Source organism: Anneissia japonica, unplaced genomic scaffold (genome assembly GCF_011630105.1).
Source record: "Anneissia japonica isolate Jap-2015-1 unplaced genomic scaffold, ASM1163010v1 scaffold287767_len825999_cov190, whole genome shotgun sequence".
Classification (NCBI taxonomy): Eukaryota; Metazoa; Echinodermata; class Crinoidea; order Comatulida; family Comatulidae; genus Anneissia; species Anneissia japonica.
This window is the reverse complement of record NW_022707033.1, coordinates 649,342-668,112: the sequence shown is the minus strand read 5'-3', so window position 1 is coordinate 668,112 and position 18,771 is coordinate 649,342. Positions and strand designations below refer to the sequence as shown.

At 33.9% G+C, this 18,771-nt stretch overlaps 3 protein-coding genes across 5 annotated transcripts in view; 1 reads left to right on the top strand and 2 right to left on the bottom strand.

The window, feature by feature from the left end:
- LOC117106309 (HEAT repeat-containing protein 1-like) overlaps nt 1-15,976 on the bottom strand; it is a 40,557-nt gene extending 24,581 nt beyond the window's left edge. Inside the window, exons 1-11 of one of the 3 annotated variants that reach the window (XM_033247676.1) lie at nt 15,847-15,976; nt 6,258-6,446; nt 5,292-5,508; nt 4,576-4,717; nt 4,270-4,371; nt 3,647-3,910; nt 2,508-2,593; nt 1,778-2,026; nt 1,510-1,614; nt 976-1,093; nt 301-402 (exon numbers count right to left, since the gene is read on the bottom strand). In XM_033247676.1, coding sequence (XP_033103567.1) covers nt 301-402; nt 976-1,093; nt 1,510-1,614; nt 1,778-2,026; nt 2,508-2,593; nt 3,647-3,910; nt 4,270-4,371; nt 4,576-4,717; nt 5,292-5,508; nt 6,258-6,402 — 1,530 coding nt within the window. In that variant the 5' untranslated portion in view covers nt 6,403-6,446; nt 15,847-15,976. Of the gene's footprint in view, nt 1-300; nt 403-975; nt 1,094-1,509; nt 1,615-1,777; nt 2,027-2,507; nt 2,594-3,646; nt 3,911-4,269; nt 4,372-4,575; nt 4,718-5,291; nt 5,509-6,257; nt 6,458-15,846 lie in introns of all 3 variants that reach the window. The other 2 variants (XM_033247678.1, XM_033247677.1) reach the window with 2 other exon arrangements.
- LOC117106311 lies at nt 8,883-13,912 on the bottom strand. The gene is made up of 3 exons (XM_033247679.1): nt 13,874-13,912; nt 11,599-11,825; nt 8,883-11,057 (listed from the first exon to the last, which is right to left on the bottom strand). Exon 3 carries the CDS (start codon nt 10,587-10,589, stop codon nt 9,225-9,227), a length of 1,365 nt encoding a protein of 454 aa, XP_033103570.1. The 5' UTR covers nt 10,590-11,057; nt 11,599-11,825; nt 13,874-13,912; the 3' UTR covers nt 8,883-9,224.
- A 257-nt stretch (nt 15,977-16,233) lies between the features above and the next one.
- Nucleotides 16,234-18,771, top strand: part of LOC117106328 (UV excision repair protein RAD23 homolog B-like) — a gene marked incomplete in the record, with an annotated part of 9,008 nt that continues 6,470 nt past the window's right edge. The window contains 3 exon segments of the mRNA XM_033247701.1: nt 16,234-16,420; nt 18,153-18,234; nt 18,729-18,771. Coding sequence (XP_033103592.1) covers nt 16,355-16,420; nt 18,153-18,234; nt 18,729-18,771 — 191 coding nt within the window.

Genomic DNA, 18,771 nt, shown 5'->3' with positions numbered 1-18,771 from the left:
TTTGTCATTTTGTAATCAATTTGTTTCACTTGTTTTGCTTTTCTGTTGTTTTTGTCTCATTTTGTGCTGTGTTGTTTCACAAGATTTGTTGTTCTCATTTTTCCTTCTTAATTTTACTTGATTTGTTTAAATTTACATAATTAATTCCTCATATTTATTTTGCACAAATAAAAAAAGTTAAAATAAAGTAAATAAATGTTGATTTGATTTGAATCATTGTTTACACTATGTTGTAACAGTTTCTAGTTTATGCTACTTAAAATAATAATTATTTTGAACAGAATTGTAATGGATGCTTACAGGTTTAGTGTTCTCCAACAGTTGCCGTACTGCGATTTCTCTTGCATGGGGCTGGGGGTGGTTCAAGCTCAGAACCAAACTGGTGTCTGAAACTGGAAGCACCTAATATAAGAACCATAAAAGAAAAGAACTACTACATTTACTACAAGAATGTTAGCTATATTTAAATACAAGTTAATAAATAACAGACACAACCACAGAGGTATCAATGATGGAAACAACAGCAACAGAGATTCAGAAAATTATGATAATGGTAACAGAGAAAGTGGGGATGATATAAGGACATGTAAAAGAAGTATTAGTTTCTCATCCAAATCTTTTGAAAAAAAAGAGAATTAGGGCACTTTTCTTCTTTTTTTCTTTTACTACAAGATGGCAAATCCAAGATGTTCGATGGGAAATAGCTACTACTTTCTCACTTTTACAAAATAGACACATTGAATGCAAATAAAAAAAAAGCACTGGACATGATTCCTACGATATGTATCCCCAACCACAAATGATCAATAGAGGAATTTTACTGATTTTCATACATTTCGTAAAATTAAGGAAATAAACAGAGAAAATGGATGCGAAAGGGGACGAAAAACTAGTAATTTTTTTATTTGGCCTAAAAACAAATCTGAGCTATGGTTACTAATATTATTAATGTATTTATATAAAAGATTATCTGACCTGATGTTTAATTCCAGACAGCGAGATTCCCAAAAAGTTTTGAGCAAGATCTTTAAATTCCTGTTGTTGTTCCAATGAATAAAATGTCTCCATAACTACATCCATAGCAACAGCATATCTGTAAAAGCAAAGATGAAAATATTTTTTGAAGTGCTAAATACTTGGACAATGCTTATGTTTGTTTACCGCTTCAAATGATGCTATGAATTGGTTAGTATTAGATAAACTAATGATGGTTAAAATACTAATGCTGGATAATTATTTATTGTAATGCTTAAATTAAGTTAATATATAGAAAAGTAAGCAGTTACAAAACACTTATCGATTGTACAATTTTAAACATTATATTGGTATTTTATGTATTTTTGAACTTCAGTATGAGTAGCAAGTTAATTATAATGGAAGAGAAAACAATGTTAAATTCACACTCATACTCTCAGAAAAACATATTGTTGCAGCATGTATGTGGGGTAATGTGTGGGGATATGTGTGGGGTTGTACATATAGGTATGTAATTAAAATAAAGCAAAACACCTTGTTTCAAGAATATGTATGACCTTTGCCAGTCGTAGCTTCAAACAGTGTGCCTCCTCTTTACTTAACTCTGAGCAGAATTCGATATAGCCGTTTAGCAACCCACTAGACATAAAGAAAAAATAAACATAATATTAAACTTATAAACCAAATCAAAATTAAATATACATTACCAGTGTCTGAGACAATTTGAAAGATTATAAATACAATGTTACGTAATCCACTGCTCTGTGAAATTATTAATTCAAAAAGAAATATATGAACAAACCTGGCAATCATCTTGGCCGATGACATTTTCAATTCAACACCTTGTAAAATATTCTCCAAGAGAGCGCAATAGTGGATACTTTCCAACGCATCACTTTCATCATCACTTCTTGTCTCCTGCGTCTCTTCAATAGTCGAACAGATTAAAGGTGGCAAGAACAGCGCCATCAATGGCTCGATATTGTGTACGCCAGACAATTGTTCAAGTATCCGTACAAGATCAGGTAGCCGGCAAATGCTCCTGAAAGCTCTGCAATATTTCAAGACATTCCAATCATTATCAAATTCATAAAATGTAATTAAAGTAATACATAACAGTAAAAATAATATTTCGATATGGGAAAATTTGATGAATTGATGATTAGTAGTAGAGGTGTATGTTGGTGGTTGACATGCTTGCTTGCAAATCTTAAGGACTTGGATTCAATTCCTGTGACACCCAGATTTTTTTCTCATGACTAAAAAAAAAATTATTCACTCCTTTATCGTTCAAATGGACGACACAGACTATTATTTTTTTAATATATTTAAGAAGGCCCTGAATATGTGGTGACCTGTGAAAAGCTGCAAGGGTCATCCTTTACCAATATAATTAAGGAATTTATAAATAATACGTAACGAAATGAGTGGATAGACCTATATATGCAAACTGATGAGAAGTGTTATTATGACCATTATAGTGTACTTCATTATAATTGTTACTACAATTCTTTCTGCTCAGATACACTTACTTTTCAGGAATTGAACTGATGTCTTGGGTCTGGCTTATGACTGCTAGGCTAGCCAAACCTTCCAAGGCTAGACTTGGAACAAGATGCTACATGAATATAAAGAACATATTGAAAACAAATACAAGAGCGAATATATAACGAAACAAGTCACCAATAGCATTGTAGTCCATGGGTGTAAGCCCATCCACATATATATGGCAAAGTTAGTTCCAGTAAATGGGTTAAAATACTAAAAATGACCAGTAAGTTTTTATTAGAAATTCTAATAGAGATTTAGTTCCACATTTTAAAATTCCGCCCAGGCCAAAACCAGCCTATGCCCTTGGCTAGATGGGCTGGATAGGTCTAGTCTAAAACCGGGCGACAATGCACACGCAACAGATCGTTTTTAATGAAAATCCGTACAGACTGCTACCAACAATCAGCACAAGGCGTTGCGTCTTCTATCGCTCACAGGGAGCAGGGCTTGACTCGTCGTGCGATGGTAGTACAACGCAGTGAGGGTCCGGCTTAAGCCTCACAGAGTCTAGTCTAAAGCACAATAATTGCAAAAATGCTTAGGTAGCCGACTAAAAACTTGTTAATGTAATGTATTTTATACTTGGCCTATTATACTTTCAGTATTATTATCAAAAGACAAAGAGTAAGGGTGCACTTATACCTCAGTAGATCTTCTGCATGATGATCACTCAATCATTTCTATTATTTACTCTTTCTCCAGCAAGACTTTTTTATACCTTTTTTATTTTGAATAAAAATAAACTTTTTTTTTTGGCCAATTAGCAGACCCACTGAAATGAAAAAAGGGAATTTCAAGAAAAAAAATTTAAATTATTCTTTATTTTTATTACACCCTCTACTGCCTTGGAATATCTAAATATAAGATATGCATATTTCTTCCTAATTATATAAATTTAAAGCATTTAACCATCCCATTACTACACATTTAAATTCTATTTTTATTTTCTCCTGTGTCTGGATGTTTTTGGCAAAACTATTTGATAAATAAGAAAGCAAAACTTTTATTTTTTTTTTCTGCCCTCCTCTGATGATTTTTACGAATATATGTTCACAAACCAATAAAAAAAGTCTGGCCTAAGTGTCTAAAGTCTGGAAATGAAATAAATCAAATGAATAACCTTGCTTAAGCTATTGATGAGTGGATGAAGAAGTTCCTCTTTCAATGTTGCCTTGACAACCAACTGACATACCACCATGTATGTTGCTGCCTTATAATCCACCATCTTGGATTTTAGGCCTTTCAGTAGATATGGAAGCAAAGCAGACACATGGTTCTCTGTGATGACACGAATGTTTTCTAAAGTACCGACAAATGTTGATGCATAAAATGCTATCACTACTCGCAATACATTGGATGCGTTCTCCTTACTGCCGGAATGAGCCTGGTTAAAAAAAAACATAAGAGTTGTATGTATTCTACTAGTTTAACAAGCAATCCACCTGCCAATAATGCAGTGCACCCACCAACACAAACAAATGAAATCTACAGAAAATAAATGCATGCTTTAGATACTTCTTGAAAGAACAACACAGTTGTCAGAATCTGACACACTAAAATCTCACATTTGTATAATTTGTAAGGTTTCAAATTACAAAAGACACCCATGTTACTTCTACCTCTATTATTTAAATACCATAAATAAAGTAATATATGTACAGAGTGCAATCCTGAAAGCCTAAAATATGAATGAATTAGAAAATGTGTTAAAATGACCAATTTTCAGTGTATTATATGTCCTACCTTAATCGCCTTTAGAAGAATATCACCAACAAACTTTAAAAAGCCAAGATTACTACTGCACTGGTTCAGAAGAACTGTCCTGGACAATGGAACCCCAGCATTCTAACAAAAAACACATAAGAACCAGACAAATCGATTTGAGATATTTGTGTCAAGTTTTTTCATGCAATAATACTTAATTACATATAATTCATTCTCTAAGGTGGAGGTTGCAGAAAGTTAAGAAAACATGCCTACTACAAAAATAAAATGTTATAACTTTATTTTTATATTATTATTTAATATTATACATGATTATTAACTTACCTGTAGTGGGTGAAGCCAGTGCCAATGGCTTGTTGGATCACTGATGTCTATCAGCTGTAGAATACGTACAAAGATCTTTGTTTCATAGTAGGGGAGGATGCATCTCATCAGACCCTCTTTGTTGTAATGGTAGATATGAAACCTGCACACAAATAGTATATAAATTATATGTTGATTATGACCAGTTTTCCTTGTCGCTTAAAAGCGTTGGTGTGCTTTGTGGGCCTAACTAGTGCAAAGCAAAGTAATCAGAGGCCCACTGGCAAACAACATGAATCTAGGTCTAAAGGTTTAAAAAACAAGTCCACAAATGTTACAGCACTGATCTTTATTCATGATTATTCCTTAATATACTGTCTATGGTAAGATCTGGAAAAATTTTAAAAATTAAATTAAAACACCATATTGTTAATTTAAAATGATCAAGTTATAAAAATAACAATCAGACATGGATTCACATTATTATATATGAAAACACTTCCCACCTGAACCAAAGATTTTATTAATTATTATCTTTTATTATTAATACATATTATATTTACCTCTTTTTCTGTCGTCAATGGATTGAGAAAGCTAATGTCTTGTATGTAACAACAGACATTTTTTTATGTATATTTTCCAAAAAAAAAAAAAAAAAAAATAGGTTTGTAATTAATATTCACCAGTGGTGGCTGAGTTGGGTGTTATGTCCCAGTCAATTTATATATCATACTTACCTATGAACAAGCCACTCGAGAGCTTTATGTGCTTGTCTCAACGGCAAGTATGGTATGAGTCTCAGAAGGAACTCGTTGATCTTGTCATCTAGGCTGGCATTGAATTCTTTTGACTGTACAGACCTCTCTAGAGATTTGGAAGCTTCGTCAAACAAGGTTGCTTCAAACTCTTGGAAATCTGTATCTAAATTTATCAACTCATAGAGTCCATTTAAACCTGAAAAAATTAAATAGATAAATATTATTAAAGTGTTAAAAGCCTAATAATTTATACCACGATATATAGGGGCAACTTTCTTATAACTTGTTTCGAAAACATATTTTTTTAAAGATTGTCAGAGAATGGCGGAAAATGTAATTAAAATAATGAAATAAACAGTGTAGTAATGAGATTTATAAAAGCTTTAAATTTATGTAATTAAGAAATATACATATCTTATTTTTCGGGGAGTTCATGGAGGCGAAGGGCGTAATAAAAATAAATATGAAATTTCTTTTTTTTAATGAAATTTCCTTTTTTTCATAGTTGAGGATATACTGGCAAAATATTTTTATTTAAAATCGCCAATATTGGCCAAACAATGTATAAAAATATTCTCGGATATGTATTATATAGGACACAAAGAGAATCGTTTTCATTCAAGTTTTTTATTTTATTTTTTCATATGCTTACTTAGCTTTGCTAAGCTTAACTGGGATTGAAAATTCTATTTTGTTTTCATGTTTGTTTTTAAATACTAATGAAATTTAGGAATGGAGTCTCACTGTTGTACTGTATTGAAATAGTTGTCCCAACTAACTGCAACCTTGCAAAGGTAGAGCAGAGAGTTGTTATAGACTGAACACCATGTTTACAAATTGACCTAACAATTCATCACTTGTATGTGATCATCCAAAGCAATACAATATCATTTTTTTGTAATTTATCAAATTACAAAATAAATTCAAATTGCATAAATCATTCACCAATGTCGTAGAATGTCTCTTGGTCTAGGCGTGCAGCTTCTTTGGGGTCAAAGAGCAGGGACTTCCGGTGTGGATCTTCTCGTAGTTGTACTGCCTCTGTTTGAGGGCGGGCTAATTGTTTCAACTGAGTAGCTAAAGACGTCATCTTGGAGTTGATCTGGAATCAGGATAGTCAACTTTCAAATAAACCTGAAAAACAATTTTTAAATTAAATATAGCCTAAGTTTATTTATCAGCATAAAGAGAGTAGGAAATGGTTATTATTCCTACTTGCTGTATGCATTAAAACAGCTTAAAATTATTGTAACAATAACCATGATAACACTTTTCTATATTTCGTTTTTTCCCTCTCCTGTCAAATAAAATTTGAGGTGGGCCTAATATATAATATTAATAATTGATTTATAAACAACATTTTCAGGACAAATATGTGCATCCAATATCCTACACAACTAAAAGGTTCAGGACTCATTTATGAATAAACGAGTCTGATCAGCTAAAATTAATTACAGACAATCAGGCCCATAGATGATAGGGCCAAGGATAATCGGGTCCAGGATAATCTGGCCCAGGATGATCAGGCCCAGGATGATCAGGCCCAGAACGATCATGCCCAATCTAGACTGTAAAGCAGGACCTGCGCGGAGGAATTTATCATATGCGCAAAAATTAGAATTTATCATATGCGCAAAAATTAGGCATAGAAAATCGTCCGTGCATTTTGGAAAATTAAGGGCCAATTTCCGCACAGATTTTGCCAACAAATTAGGTTTCGATCTAATTTTAATATCACCAATGTATTATGGAGTGGTTAAGATTCTGCGCATTTATCTTCCTAGTGATGTAAATTTGAGCTAGTTTTTGAAGTATTATCCGTTATCTTAACTGATAATTGGCCCAATTGTCCGGAAATGGGCCCGATCATCTGTTGGCAAAATCAATTTCAGCCCACTGACCATTCAAGGTGTTTACATTGGCGTGGCTAAAATTCTGGCGGCAAACTACTATAGTAGGCAAAAGATTCACCAAAAATAGGACAAATACACTGGAAATCAGTATACTGGTTATCTTTATTTTTTGTGCCAAAAATATGAAAGCTACATGGATGAAATTCAAATATGTCACACTTATATATATTATGAAACGACAACAAAATAAAAATTTATGAAATTATATTTTTTATGTTTTTATTCAATTTTTAAAGTCATTTTCGTCTTATCTCATGGGATGTTGCCAAGTGCGAGCATGCTAGGTCAAGAAAGTGAAAGCTTCATTACATGACGCTAGCACAGTTTGTCCGTTGCCTGATTGACGTTGACAGCAACGTAGTACAGCAATTCGGTCTAGAGTTAGAACGAAAGAAAAATGCATTTTTCAGGATACTGTATTAATTTTCTTTTAGGCAACTATAAACTTTACCAAACACTGCTGTAATGATTTGTTGAGTAATTATTCCATTTTTTTAAAAACACACAAAATGTTAAGTACGGTACGCTGACCAATCATCCTCGACAGGCTAAATGAACTACAGGTGAAATGAAAAATAATGTTTACATGAGATCAGACTATAGTTTAGCATGAATATTACAGTCATTAAATAGCTACTGTACATTCATTATGACACTTGTGAATATACTGTAAATGTTTGAATAAGCACCGCTCTCGAATAAGCACCACACCAAACATTCTTTTTTTTCTTAAGCTTCGCTCTCCAATAAGCATTGCGGCATTTAATTGGGAGACAAGGTTTTAAATACAATGTATAGTGTTAAAACGAATAAATAACACAATGAAGACAAAAGCATTTTTTTTATAAACATTTATTTACGATGGCATAGCACCTACGATAGGCCTACCTAACTACGAGAATATGCGAGATAGTTAACACGGGCACATGCATGGAAAGCGCCATGCCGATATTTTTTATAAGCACCACTCTCGAATAAGCGCCACACTGAAGCCTGCAAAAACAATGAAGACACAAGCATTTCTTTATAAACATTTATTTGCGATGGCGTAGCACCTATGATAGGCCTACCGAACTATGAGAATATGTGAGAAAGTTAACATGGGCACATGCATGGAAAGCGCCATGTCGATATTTTATATTAAAGCACCGCTCTCGAATAAGCGCCGCACTGAAGCCTGCAAAAACGTTATAAGCACCGCTACACTTATTCGAGCATTTATGGTAAACAATCCTTACTTAATTAATTATTAAACTAATTAATGGCTGAAGGGTTTCATATCTGTTTGAGGCATGTGCCAAGCAGATCTTGGTGCCCAATTTCCAGCAACATTTTCTTTACCCATTTCAGGACATGCATAACTATTGTATAAATATTGTTCATTGTTCCCGTCCTTGCACATATGTTTATTAAAAGCAATCTGTTATCATATGTTATGATAAAGCCTAATTTGTTATTAATAAAATGTTTGTGATGTTTTTTGTATTACTTTAGGTGAACGAATTTGGGGAGACATCTCTAGGAATAGGCCTATTTATGTTGAACATATATAAAAATTTCATCATATCATTTTTTATTTTTCATCATCATCATCATCATCAATATCGTTATTATACAAGATCCATAATGGGTTGTCATTAAATAAAACTTGAAATTCTTTTAATTAATTTTTTTATTTATAAAGAAGAACCAGCATGCAGTCTGTCCACCAACATCAAATAAAACTGGGCATAGTGACAGCAAGGAAACATCAAAATATGAAAATGAAAAAACACATAATGGTAAAAACCATCCCCCGCCGGACACCATCCCAGTGTTTCTGGGTCTAGGTTTCAGGATTTGAATTACAAATTTATGAATTAAAAGAGAAAAAATCACTTATTTATGGTAGAACCTATCGGATACCATCCCGATATATCCGAGTTTTGGATTTGGGTTTGGAATTACAATTATATGAATCAAAAGAGAAAAAAAATACCGCTTTTTCATTATTTAGTATTTAACTGCAGCAGTTGCAATACCAGTCTAACAACTCAATTTCCTCTTTGGTCATGCTTTCTGCTTCGTCTATCCCACAGCATTTGGTTGCACAATGAAACCATCTTCCACACTCACAGCCGATCCACAAACTTTTGCTGTCATATTTTTTGCGACATTTCGAACAGATGTTTCCATTTATCTTCAACATTTTCAAGGCTACGTCCTTCTTTTCCTTACGCTCATCTTTTCTTTGTTTTTTCGCATTTTTCAACGCTGCCTTCGCACTGGCTTTCGTCTCAGCATATGCAATGAACTGCTCGCTAGACAATGCCTTCGACATTTCTCGGGATTTGATTTTATTGGCTGATAAAGTCCTCTGCTTTTTCGGGATACGCAAGTGCTCCCGAAATGCTGAGGAAACCGGATCTTGTGCAGAAGTAGAAGGCGAAGAAATTGCTGAACATGAAGCTGTAGATGAAGATGACGAGGAAGATGGTTCCACTGGTGGGGATAAGATTCCTGACCTGCTCCTGAGGGATAAACAAGGATGTTTACTGGTAGCTGGACGAGATTTTGACTGGAGCTGTTCACGTATGGCCTTAGCCTTGAGCTTGCTCCATGTCGTGTACTGAGAGTCATCAGCAAGTTCGTAGCCATTGTCGTACCGGCACTTATACAGCGACACCCGTTGCTCGCCCAGTAACGATTCTACCAGAACCAACGTATCGGTGGCAGATACCTCGGAGTTTGCCGCCAGCTCTGGTGTTTTCGCTGCAGACTCTGGTGCTGGTCCTGGCATTGCCGCTACTGCTGGCTCTTGAGCTGCCACCGTCCAGTGATGGTTGGTGTCATCCTTGTCGAAAACGCAAGATGGTTTAAGTTTTCGTTTATCGATGGCATCTAGAGAGAACGGAAACAGACCCGCCTTTCTAAAACCAGAAGATGCATTTTTTTTGGTGGATGATTGTGTCCATGGTTCATTGAACACCTTCGAAAATGTCCATTTTTCTACTACTTCCCCAAGATTACTAAATTGAAATTGCTGCACGGCCTTTCGCCATTTAGACTTAAGAGGTCCAAAAACAGCTAAGTCCAGTGGCTGCATTATGTGCGAACAATGACTGGGAAAACAATACAATACAATTCCATTATCACGGCAGAATTTGCAAGTTTCAAGGTTTAAATGCGATGCATGGCCATCTACAAATAGGATAATGGGAAATGTCACTCCGGCCTTTTGAACGGATGGCAAAAAGTGGTTTGATACCCACTTAAAAAATACTTCTGAATCTACCCATCCGTTGTGGCTTCTCCCAAGGAAACTTCCCTCTGGTGCGCCTGCTAATGGACTGTAGGCAAACCTCCGCCCCGGAAACACCATCATAGGTGGCACATAAAAGCCTGCTGCATTGCAGCACGCTAAAACTGTGATTTGTGTCTTTGAAGTGTTGCCCAAACGATATACGTCTTTAGCACCAAGCTCGGCGATAACTCTACCAGTTTTTACGTTAAGTGGAAATCCCGACTCGTCCGCATTGAAAAGGCGAGTGGGGTCATCTAGTGCTCAAAGCAACTCCTTTTCTTCGGCATACCTCCAAAAGTTCTTAAACCATGCCTCAATCTTCGCAAAACCGATCACAGCACGTTCTTTGCCAAGGTGTTCTGGTATGCGGCGAGTAAGTCGAGGATGTCTTTTGAAGAAAAGTTCTGTCCATCTTCGTCCGGGCCTGTTGTCATTAAAAGGATTTTGTCGCTCATCTTTGTCCAGGATTCTTTTTACAGTATCCTGAAGTTGTACCCGTGTCAGTGGATACCCAATTCTGGACATTTCTATCAGCCAGTTCTCCAGAAGCTGAGAAAAAGGATAGGCGTTGTTAGGTTATTTGTGTTTATTACTACTAACTTCACTACTACTACACTTTTTCTTTTTCTATTACTACAGTATTATTATTATCATTATCATTATTATTATTAGTATTATTATCATTATTATTAATATTATTATCATTATTATGTTACTAAAACCTACCTTAAGGGGAACTTAGACAATGGAAATTCAAGAACAATTAAAAAGACGATGTTAAGGGGAAAAAACACACAAGATTCCCCTTAAGCCCGACACATATTATTATTATTATTATTATTATTATTATTATTATTATTATTATTATTATTAATATTATTACTATTATTATTTATATTATTACTATTATTATTATCATTTATCATACACTTGCCGCATTACAACAACACATCTAAAACCAAGAATTATTCTTAATGATCCTTTAACTTAAATAATAATATGTTTATATAGTGCTTCACATGGCCTATGTTTAAGTGCAAAAATAATTTTAAGTCAGAAATTCGAAAATTCAGATAAGTAAAATACTTACCTCCTCTTCTTCATTTGTTAAGATCGTTTTCGGGCCATTCCGTCCGGTGATCGGTCGACGCCCATGAAGTTTATCCCATAGAGTTGAATGTGGGATTTCGTAAATCGATGATGCTTTTTGAATCGAAATTTCTCCTCTTCTTATTCTTTCTAATGCCCGATTAATAATCGTAGGGTCGGTATACCGATGCCTAGTTACTTTCGGCCGTGGTCGAACAAGTGCCATATCTATTTAAGATAGCACAGTTTAAACAATTACAATGCCATTTAGCCTTTTGCTTTCTACAGTTTGTGTATGTATTTGTTTTCTTAAAGACTTTCTAAAGATTGATGTACCTTACATATAATAATGTTCAAATGAATAAAGATATTGGAAAAAATTAACTCCTATGGTGAAAAATTATTGCTCTAATATTATTGTTAAAATTGCTTTTAAATCATAAATTACATTATTGTAAAAGATTATGTCTTAACTATCTCCAAGCCTGTGTTCTCTACAAATTCACTTGTGCAGGGTGTCCTGCACGTATTATATTGGTGAGTGAGACCAACAGACACCTAGAAACATGGGTAAAGGAGCACTCAGTTCAGGACAAGTTCTCACACATTTTTCAACATCTTCAAAACTCTGTTATATGCAAAACACATATAATTCAGACTACAGTACTTTAGTATTCTTGATTCAACACACAATAAATATCAATTTAAGATATAAGAAGCCCTTTACTTTGCTTGGGGAAATCCATCACAGAACAAACAACTCACTACAATATCACGCTTTCATTATAATTCTTATGTACATGACTAAGGAGGACTTATTTGGGAAATTTGAAAAGGGGGGGGGGGTTCGCCAGAAAAGGGGGATTCTCTCGAACCATAAAACCCCCCGTGGATACAGGCCTGAATTACTGTAGCTTAGTATTTGCTTGTTCGTCATACACTCGACCGGTAGTATATAATTATAAACCGGTAGTAGCAACATAAGCATTATTGCCTGATGATTAAATGTGACACGTCGAAACATGTAGCTAATTAGTTTTGCATATTTCATTAGATGCATTACTACGTTGTATTTAGGAAGCATTGGATGTGTTTTCATTTTTTATAATCTTTCATAAATATATAAATATCGTGATTTTATATAATAGCACAGCCCTGCACCCATGTTTTTTGGGTTTTGGACTGTGACTTCTCAAACATTGTTTTTGTAAACAGCTGTATGTTTAAACTCCTGTAACTTTATAATGAAATGTTTGATTTAAATTATTCTTTTACTATTTCATAGATCTCGTTTTACTGTTTAACCCTGTAATAATAACTAAAAATCAATTTTTGCCACAAGTGACTAGTTTGGCCTGTCTGCCACATATACTGTACAGTAATATCACAAAAAAGTTAAATATTCATAAATAATTAACCATAAACTAACTCTGCTCTAACATTATAACTTTTAAATATAATTATCCAGAAAGTTATTGAAGTTACCTGTGAAATTGTTATTAAACATAACATATGGTTCAGTATCACCTACTTATCTACATTCAAACATAACACTACATATTTCTGTATATAACAACTATATATACATGATTCAAATATAACATGGTATTGTATTTTCTTATGCTTTTCCTGTATACTTTCAAAACTATTGTTTCTCTCTGTGTTTCACGTATGATTATAACTCAATAAAATAATACTTTAATAGTTAGTATAATAATTCCTACCATGGGACTCCTATAACCATGATTTATACCTCCATGCAATAACCACTGGCAAAGAATTAATGACTAACAGGAGGAGTTACCATGGTAACCATGTCAACTTTCCTTTTGCGACCCTGAAAATATGCAAGGTCCAAATATACAATGCACAAACCTACTACTTTCTCACATTTACCAATTAGATACATTGAAAGCAAATAAAAGCACTGATGTGAATTTCATAAAATAAAGGAAATAAAAAAATGTAAAAAGAATTGGTAAAGCGAAGAAAATGAATGTGCGAGGCGATGAGGAACTAGTAATTCTTATTATTTAGCCTTGTATAATTTAATATGCCTGAATGAGAACATGAAAATAGTTCTTATTACTAACATAAACATAGAAATACACAGTAATCAAAGATACACATCACCAATATGAAGTAAATACACTAATATTATTAATAAGTTCATCTATAAATATGACCAATTATACCACTCTACCACCTAGAAGTTTGGAATATTGTATAGTAACCAAATAAAATGAAAGTTATCTAAAATAAAGGCTTTTACATACCTAAAAAATAACACAACGTAGACAATGTCTTAGCAATACAGTAGAAGATTATTTAATGACCTCCCACAGTCCCAACCCTACACTGCTTACTTTGCCTACAGTAGGCTACACCCATTTTCTCTAGAGGGGTGCTGTTTAATACAGGCTGTCACAGTAGGCTACTAATAACAATAATATAGTTATACTAGTAATAGAGTAAAACAGTAATACTCTACAATAGCCTAATATTAACTTTTAAAAAATAAAAATAAAAATAATAATTATTACAGATGTCATCCCATGTATTATACCACTAAGATTATAAGTCGAATAGGTAATGCTCTTGAATAGGTAATGCTCTGGGTAAGCATAGGCTCACAGTAAAATATCAAATAAGCACCCTGGGTGCTTATTGAAGAGTGGGTTACGGTAATTATAGCTCTGGGAACAATTCATTTACAAATCAGGGGATAATCAGTCAATCCTGATTACCAAAGTGAACTACCATACTGATGAAAATATACTCACCAATTAGAAGCTGAATAAAAATATCCTATATTTTTATTAGAGCGACGAAATCAATTGCCTCCAATATGTCCCTGTGATTTGGGACTCGATGATCAGTTGAGGCTTGATGATCAGTTGAGGGGCACTAATTCGCAAAATAAGGTGATTTTTCACTACTTGACCATGAATTTTGGTGGGGCGACTGGGGAAGGTGAGTAACTTTTGGAGGGGCGTGCGGCCGGCGCACCCCCTAGATACGCCACTATTTTTTAACGTGTACTTTTCTTACATTTTTTTCTCCTTTTCTCCTAGCATTTTCATTTTTGTTGTTAAGCGCATTGAGGCTTTAGCATAATGCAATATAAGCAAAAATTAATATTATTATTATACAGTATGTGAATTTCATCCATGCAGCTTTCATATTTTTGGCACAACAAAAATAAAGATAAACCAGTATACTGATTTCCAGTGCATTTGTGCTATTCTCATGTAATCTTTTGCCTACCAGGTAAATATTATTTACTTTATTCTTTTTTGGCAAGTTGCTCAACTATGGACTTTTTTATGCTCCGTTGTTTTACAGTATGTCAGTTTTGTATGTAATAACTCGGCAGCAAAAAAAGGCTCACAATGAGCGATTTTGAAAGATGCTGTCATGCTGGTGGCGGCATTTCATTGGATAATGCAATTTACCGTAACTTTTAGCAAACGAAAGTTAAGATACGGTACCGTATCTCAAGCCACAGTGAAAAAAATACATAAAGACCAACATAATATTAATATTATATGAATTATGATAATTTTATTAACAATTTTCTTTTTGACCTTTAGACTGGAAACCTGTTTAAGGTTTGTGAGTCCCTCTACTATATGATATACTTTGATAGGGTTCGTACTTCAGGCTTTGGTTTTGCCAGTGCGTTTCAAGGTGGCTTTTAAACTTATTTATAGAAACGGCATTAACAATGTGATATGGCAGACTATTCCAGCTGTTGACTGCAGCTAATGAGAAAAACTTTTGTCGGTGCTTAGTTCTGCAATGAACTTTCCTAATTTTAAAATTGTGTATGTGGCCCCTCGTTGAAAAAGTATGCGGTACAAAATCGAAAAATACTCTTGGACTTACCTGTCAGTGGGCCTACCTATGCTATTATTATGTTAAATAAATTTATAATGCAATAATGAATCCCAAAATTAAAGTAGCCCCGATAGTCCAAAATAAGTTGAGCCCTATCGTCTGGGAATGAACCCGATCGACCGACCCGATCTGAGCTTGTCACCCGAAAAAATGGGTCACATCAGCGAAAAAAATATGGCTGGGCGTTAGGCCAAGGCCTAGCCTAGCTTAGTTTAGCCGGAGCCTAGGGCCTAGCCTCGTAGTAGGCCCTAGCTAGGCTAGCTAGGGGCAGGCCTAGCCATGCTCTGGTAATTTATATTAATAATATCACTATTAGAAAATTCATTATTGACATAAAATTTATACTTACACGTTATCAATCAGATAAAGTAAAAGAAGTCATAAGAATTTTATATAATCATATATTTTAGGTAATTTTTGTTCCCCGCAATAACACCAGAGAGATAGATACAAGCACATGTGTGATGGATGGATCATCGGTGGTGTGGGGCATACCCTATTCACCAATACAGGCATGAAAAGAGCTTCGAAAACCATTGGTTTACAAATGACGAATTAGAAATTAGGGATAAGTTCAAAATATTAAAGACATGGTACTATATTATTTTTTTCTGAACATAAATTACCTTCATAAATAGGTACCCGGTAAGTATTCTATATATGCAATTATCTAGAAAAACTCCATAATAAAATTATGTAAGTACAGAGGGCGCTTGTACCGGATAACGTCATTCACTAATTAATGGCCGCCATCGTGTAGAAGAAATTGAATATCATCGTCCGTTTACCGGAGTCACAAAAAGGCGTCGGAACACTTCCAATTGTGAACTATTTAGATTGATGGGAGTTTATTCATAATGCTTATAACAATTAAAACGTTACAGCAAGTTACTTTTCAAATTGAAATAGATGAAACATGTTCGGTAAGCATTAATATGGGAAATACGTTAGGCACCCACACAAAGGTAGATACACAGTGCAAGGAATATTACACCGGTGAAGTTTGCCTTTTTCCCCTGGTCTATTAAATTTAAGTATACGTAGTGTCCTAGGCCTAGAGTTCACTTCACGTAACTTGCATGATTCTCTTTTTATTTTGCTGGCTCATAATTTTTTTCCAATTTTTCTTTTGCACTGCTGTGTTTAAATAATTAACGTTTAGGCCTATGCTAAATTGGGGCGAGTTTGATCAAATTGTGGAAAAAAAACCATCCATTAATTTTTTAATTAGTGTCAGTAAAACAGTGCATTTACCAGCAGTGTTTGAACATGTGCAGGCCTACATTGTGCGTCCACCTCTGCATGGCAACATCAAAACCACACAAATGCGAAATGTTAAACATTAAAACACAACAACTACTAGGCCTACTACAAGAGTATACTTGTTCAATTATCAATAAAAACTCTATTTTGTAGCTGTAAATTGCCTGGATTTTGATTAAAATTGACTAATATTTTTATAGCAGGTCTCGCTACCAAGTTTTATAAAGTATCGTTGACATCGCATGCTTGTACCAGTTGTATACTGTACAGGGTACGGTTACCTTGTATTAACACACTATCTCAATGCAGTAAAATAATCGTAAGGTCTATCAATGGGGAGAAAAATGCTCCATCAGCAAATAGTTGCCGTGGGCTATGGCTTTACTACAGCAATTTATTCTTCTTCTACAACAACATGCTTTGTAAATTTGTTAAGAATAGGTCTATTCTATTCTATTCTGTAACTCGTAGCAAAAAGCTTGCTGTCAAGCATAGGACGACAAAGCAACAGCACGAGAAGGCCCTTTCTACAGCAGTTGCTGTTTGTGCTGTGGGGAAAATCGAACCCTTTAATGACTATGAGATAAATAATAAAGATATGATTGTGTTCCTCGCCAGCTTCAATGGGTGCCTCAAGCACTACTGCAGTGGATTTGTGCACTTTGTAAATCATATTATTATTATTATTATTTATTCATTACCTTTAAGTATCAACTTTCATGTGATTAAACATTATTTCATCCTCATGGTTCTTTGTCTTGTTTTATAGGACCAGCATACAATATGACCACACAGACTATTGAAAATATTTAACTTTAATTTTAAAAGTCAATAACAAATTTTAAAATAACGGTCAAAAAACTGTTTTTAAAAATCTACATTCAGTTCTTCTGATCTAGTTAATTGAACTTTCCGCTAAGTCTCAGCCCTAGAAAATTGTTCCAAATGTCTCACAAAATGATAGCATAAACATAAAGGCAACACCATCGAAAATATAATAACTACTGGTACTACTGTAATAATATTTTTAAAAACATCTTTAAATAGCACCCTCTCATAAACAAAAATAAAAAGATTACTAGTTAACAAGAACTTACCTGAGTTTGAAGTTTGATCTTCAATTCATAATTGTAATTGTTGAGTAGATTATGTGATGGAATGTTCTTGAATATTATTTAATTTTGTATATGTTGTACGTAGTTAAATTGATTGCCAAGATTTTTTAGTGTTTGAAACAAAAAAAAAATCATTTTTCATTATATTTTGAATCACTGATGTTCATGGTGTTTGGTATACAGTAAAAAAATATTGTAAAAGGATGCTAAAAACATAAGAAGTTAGCAATTTTTTTTTTTTTTGGATTAAAATTGTGAATTTTTCTTATAATAACAGGTCAAGGAATTAAAAGAGAAGATAGAAAGTGAAAAGGGAAGTGAGGGTTTCCCAGCAAATGGACAGAAACTGATTTATGCAGGTACTTTATTCTTTATTCATCTTTAATGGTTCTTTGAGCTAGGTGCCTATTCACTACAGGGTAATGTCCTTCCAGAGCTCATATTCACTATCCATGTTATCTTTAACCAGGAATGTAAGTGAATACCTGTTTTAGGTTTTGATATCTATGTGCTGATTACTGACTTGCCAGTATTCAGTATTCAGTATTTATTGGCACTCACTTTCAGATCAGTGGCACACACCTAGATTTGTAATGCATTGATTGAGGCATTAATATGCACTATCACTATTTATTCAATGTAACATATGTATTAACAAGGTACTACAGTTAACTTTAATTCAATAGGCAAATTAATTATTTAGCTGGAGGGCAGGGATAGATGCTATAAAGTTACTATATACAGTATAGTTATTTGTATAAAATACCAAAAAAAATAATTCTACATATTTTCATTTTACATAATAATTTAATTTTAATATACTGTAACTAACTGGAATTAAACATTTTTGCAGGTAAAATTCTGAGTGATGATTCACAGCTAAAAGAATATAACAT